This window comes from Centruroides sculpturatus, unplaced genomic scaffold (assembly GCF_000671375.1).
Source record: "Centruroides sculpturatus isolate CEXI.00-Female unplaced genomic scaffold, Cexi_2.0 scaffold174, whole genome shotgun sequence".
Lineage (NCBI taxonomy): Eukaryota > Metazoa > Arthropoda > Arachnida > Scorpiones > Buthidae > Centruroides > Centruroides sculpturatus.
The window spans coordinates 182,148-187,948 of NW_019384420.1; the positions used below are offsets into that span (position 1 = coordinate 182,148).

The following is a 5,801-nucleotide window of genomic DNA, read 5'->3' on the forward strand; positions in this document are numbered from 1 at the left end:
GTTTTAAATATTTTTATATATTTCGATGTTTTAACCCACGGGTTCCCAACCTATGGGTCGCGACCCGCAAGGGGGTCGCGACGGGTTTTCTTGGGGTCGCCAACTTATACGGTAAACTAAAAAAATATTCACTATAATGCAATTTTTATTTTTAATGGTGTCTTAAGTTTGAATAATTTCATATATATATACTTTTTTTAAATTAAAATAAGTGTAGTCTAGGTACCCTATTCTGTCACAGTTGGTTGAAACATGTGTTGAGAGTTTGAGAGTAATGGTGAAATGCCTCTATTGTTTGAGGCAATTCATTCGAAACGGAACCGAGAATTTCTTAGAAGGTAAGCAATAAAACGATCAGATGACCATCGAACGAATTTACTCAAACAACATATGTATATAGGTATAGTCTGTTTATTTTCAACAGTCAGAGCTCCAAAACAATATTCAACGAGTGACTGTCACGCGTTCTTTAAAGTATGCTTTGTGATTGGTCGCTTACTATACCAGATGACCCGATGCATACTAATCAACAGGGCAATATTGGTTTGTTGTTCGGGAGGTTCGGTTGGCATCAGCGTTGCCAGATTTGGCTACTTTGCGCCAAATTTCACTATTCTTTTATCAGTTTGGCGTAAAAAATATGATTTGGCGTATTGGCTACTTTTTAGGTTATAGAAATTTGACTCGGCTGCATTCTTGGCTGCATATTACTTAAAAATATATTATTTGAATGAAAATGCACTTTAAAATGGTGTTTCGTCGTTTTTTTTTTCAATTAGAGACCCAAATAAAACAAATATTTGTGTTTTTCAAATAAAATTTTGTTTGTTTCCTTTATAATAAATGAATTTATTTATTTCTAAGTAAAAATTGAAATTGCCTGTAGAAGTAATTTTTTTTAAATATCCTTTTTCGTGATAAAGTTCTAATACTTATTACTATAATCTAGACATGTTAATCCTTAAATAATAAAAGTAGAAAAGATAATATTAATTTTCCTACAGTTATTTAATTTGAAAGTTGACTGAGATTTCTTTATTAGACTACTAATTAAACTAATATGTGCATTTTGTATATATCAATACCCTTCATCAATTTGGTTATTGTTTTTCTGTTTTAAATGATATTTTAAAAGCGATTTTAAATTTTCCTTATGCTATTCTCAATGATAAATTTAATATCTGTTTTTAATATTTGAATTTGTTTTTATAGTGTACTTTCTGTACCGTGGGATGAAGAAATTCTTTATCAATCATTATTATTAATATAGAGTACGTATTGGCTTAATGAAGAATTGTATTTGTCAGCTTTCAAATTAATTAAATAACTGTAGTTTGACACATCATTTGTAATAGCAAATTAATAACTGTTAAAAATATTACATAGAAAAATTAATTTTTTATAGTCCGTCTTGGCAAGATCATTTGTTTCATAATTTGTTGCAATCTACTTTGCAGATAAACTGAATGTTCTCGACATAGTAAATTACAGTGTGCGCATATATTTTGAGTCTTGCCATCCTTATTTTCGATCAAGTTTACATACACGTAAATTTATTGTAATGAAAGTTATTGCTGGAAAAGCACAAATGGTGTGTTGTTTTTTTTATCGTCAAATTTTGGCTTACCAAAAAAAAACGTTTATTATTGGCTACTTTTGGGCTACGTTTGATAAAATTTTGGGCTACAAACACCAAAAACATCTGGCAACGCTGATTGGCATGTGCAAGGGGTATGTAGCAACTAGAAATACTTACTTTAAATTTTCAGAAATGTATAAATTATTTTATGATGCTATGGGAACGATAACATCAGAAATATAGAAAAAATGCGTTGAGCATTTTAAAGACAAGGTTGAAATTAATATATGACAGTTAGACAATGTGATAGAATTAAATAATGAATCATTTTTAATTAATTTAAACGATGAAAGCGACAGCGATTCCTCGAATTGATTTTATTTACTTTTAATTATTTTTAATAAGTTGTTTTATATTTAGTATTTAAAATATGTTTTATTTATAATCCTTGCCTTTATTATTAGTTTTTACCTTTTTTCTAATTGTATTTGTTTTTAAAATTAATAAGGTGTTTTATTTATTTTTAAAAAATCGAATATTTCTTCCCATTCAGCCCTGTCTTTAGCGATCACGTGATTCCTGCGTGCATTTGTTATTGTCGGCTGACTCTTAAAAATAAACAGAATATAGAAAGTCTTTCAGAATATTTTTAGTCTTATTGAACACTTCGTAAAGGAAGCATCGTGACGTTGTGGATTATTTGTGACTAAACAGACAGTGGTGACTATTATTTTCACATTTAATTCGTTTAGTTTTTATATTATTATTTACATGGCGTAAAATTATTTAGAAATTTCGTTTATTCTTTCCCCAGAAATGGAAAAAAAACGTAAATATTCAGAAGAATATCTGAAATTTGGCTTTACTAACTTGACTAGCAATGGAATAGAGAAGCCACAATGCGTATTGTGCAAAGTTGTTCTCAGCCATGAATCTATGAAACCTTCAAAACTCAAACGTCACTTAGAAACGAAGCATTCAGAACACACTAAAAAAGATTTGGAGTTCTTTCGTCGACATGAAACTAGTTGCAAACGTCAGAAACTTGATCGAACAGGAAGTTTTCAGCAAGAGAGCACAGCATTAGTGCAAGCATCGTATGAAGTCGCATTGGAAATTGCTAAGCAAAAAAAACCTCACACAATTGGAGAAAAGCTCATCAAACCCTGTATGTTAAAGATGGTGAAATTAATTCTTGGAAATTCTAGTGAAGTAAAGATGCAGCGAATATCTCTGTCTAATAATACTATTCTGCGGCGTATATCAAACATGTCCGTAGACGTTAAAGAACAGATTTTGAATGAAATCAAGGTTTCACCATTGTTTTCGTTTCAAGTTGATGAATCAACAGACATAAGCTCGTGTTCCCAGTTGCTTGTCTTCGTGAAATATATTCATTCAGATGATATCAAAGAAGAGTTTCTATTTTGTAGTGAACTTGAAACTACTACAAAAAGTGAAAGTTTTATGGAGAAGATAAATACGTTTTTTGAGACTGGAGGATTAAAGTGGAAAAACGTCTGTGGAGTTTGTATGGATGGTGCACCATCTATGCTTGGGTCAAAATCGGGCTTTCAGAAAAAAGTAAAAGAACTAGCTCCCCAAGCAAGGGGAATCCACTGCATGATTCACCGGTATGCCCTTGCCAGTAAGACTCTTCCAACTCCTCTGCAAGAGGTACTTGATTCGCTAATAAAAATCGTAAATTACATCAAATCTGGAGCTCTTAACACCCGTCTGTTTAAAGAACTGTGCAAAGACATGGATTCTGATCACGAGGTTCTACTTTTCTACACTGCAGTACGCTGGTTGTCGAAAGGAAATGTGAATCGTGTCTTTGAATTGAGAGATGAAATCAAGTTGTTCCTGGAAGTGCAAGGGAAACATGACCTTTTGGTTTACTTTAATGACAAAGCTTGGTTGAAAAGAGTAGCATATCTAGCAGATATATTAGAACAGCAAAATAGGCTTAACCTTAAACTTCAGGAAAAGGAAACGAATATTATCGCAATTCATGATAATCTCAGAGTATTTTTATCCAAGCTGCAAAACTGGCGAAGAAAAATAAATCTTGGGAACATTGCCATGTTTGAGAAACTCTGCAGTGTGGTAGATGAATCTGAAGGTGAAATAAATAAAAATTTGAAAGAAGAGATTACTGGGCATCTCAAATTCCTTGAAAACGAACTCCAACGTTACTTCCCTGAGCTGAAAGAAGAAGAAACTACATTTACACAAAATCCATTCTCTGCTTCCCTTGATGTAGCCAGCATTCCCGATGAATTACAAGATGAATTCTTGGATTTGCGGAATGATTCCTCGGCACATAACTTGTTTAATGAAAAATTGCTCACACATTTCTGGTGTGATATGTATCATTCATACCCAAATGTGATAATGCTTGCTTTTCGAGTTTTAGTCCCATTTGTGTCTACATATCTCTGCGAAAGTGGATTTTCAACTCTTCTTCGTTTAAAACCAAAAGAAAGAAATGAATTAAATGTTGAGAATAACATGAGGTTGGCGTTAACAAAAACTCACCCGCGAATTTTGAGGCTGGTTAATAACATGCAATTTCAACCATCGCATTAAATTAATTAATTATTAAACATAATGTATAATAAAATTGTACTAAAAAAACTAATTTCGTTGTCTTTTTAAATTACCTATGAAAAATGCCTTTTTCAATTGTATCGGGGTCGCGGGTCACTTGGCTTTTATAAAAAGGGGTCGCCACCCGAAAAAGGCTGGGAACCGTTGTTTTAACCTAATGTTCGAACCGTTTTAAATCGCTTTGTCTCTGCTAACCGTTAGGCCTTAAAATTGACATATTTTCAAAAGATCCATAAAATATATCAAGAATTCGCTTCATGGTTGAAAAACTGCACTCAACACATGCACTCATACCGTAAAAATTAATATTAAATCATATAATTCTCTTATCTGAGCAACACATTCTTATTTTTAACACGTAATTAACTGTTTTGTCACTTCGAAAAGCTGGAACCACGGTTTGACGAACTTTGATAGTTACGCTTTCGTAACATCGTAACGTCCTACACTTAAAACCGAGTTTATATTTGACAACGACGATTTGTTTTTCGATATAAACTTCGTAAAAACAAATAAAATAAGAAATAACCGAATTATTTAAAATTCAGACTAAATGCTTATAAAACAATAAATGAATTATCTAAATTTAGAAACATCTACGTTTCATATAACTAATCTCTCTACTTTTAAGATGTAAAGTTATATAACAAAAATATATAAATTACTGTCTGTAAGATGTGCAACTAACACTACATAGGAACTTTTTGTTTGGAAATAAAATATTTTATAACAATAGACGGGACATGTATTAGAGCAACGCTTATCGTACCTTGTGTGTTCACACATGCATTTAAAGTTTTTTTTTTGTCATATTGTTTAGTCTGCTACGTATATGTGACACGTTGTTTCCCCTCATTCAGCTTTTCTTCGTGTTACATCGAACTGTATATTTCTGTGTGTCGTTAGATTCGTGTATTTGCATCATTTTTTGACAAACTTCATATTTACAAATTCTCTTAGTCCAGAGTTAGCGAACCTTTCACTTCGCGTACAGAATAGTAAGCATACTGTATGTTTAAAAATGTTTATGCATGCCAAAGGTTTAGAATAACAATATTCAAAGGAATGAAATGAATATTGTTATTATAATCTTCTATTCCTTTAATTATACCGTAATAAACGTAACGGAGCCAATTGAAAAACGATAATCGGATGATAAACCGAAATCGCGTGATAAGTTACATGCCAGATGATTTCTTCCGATGTGACATGGGTTCTTCGCCCGTTCTACGCCTACGGATAAGTTTTTTTTTTTTTTACGTTAATTGAATTTGAAGCTATAGAGCAGTGTTTCTCAACGGGGGCGATATCGCCCCCATGTGGGCGTTTTTCCATGTTGAGGGGGCGATTTGTAACAATTTATATTTTGGGGGCGAAAAACAATTTTCTGGACGATATAGTAAAACATTATATTAAGAATAATTAGATATTTTATTCGTTATATCGTACAATAATTAAACAAATAACATTATACTAGTCACTAGTTCGTTCAATGCAGTACGAATTTGGCGTTAGCCTTGGCCCTCGGCATCGGAATTTTGAAGTGAAGGGGGCGATACTACGTTGAAGGGGGCGACGATTCGTTAGAGGTTGAGAAACACTGATCTAA

The 5,801-nt window shown here is 32.4% G+C and overlaps 1 protein-coding gene across 1 annotated transcript; it reads left to right on the forward strand.

Moving 5' to 3' along the window:
- Positions 1-274: 274 nt before the first annotated feature.
- LOC111619344 (zinc finger BED domain-containing protein 5-like) lies at positions 275-4,156 on the forward strand (the record flags this gene model as incomplete). Its single annotated transcript, XM_023361054.1, has 2 exons — positions 275-338; positions 2,370-4,156. Coding segments are annotated over exons 1-2 (1,851 nt in total), but the record flags the coding sequence as incomplete, so codon positions are not given.
- Between the last annotated feature and the right edge of the window lie 1,645 nt (positions 4,157-5,801).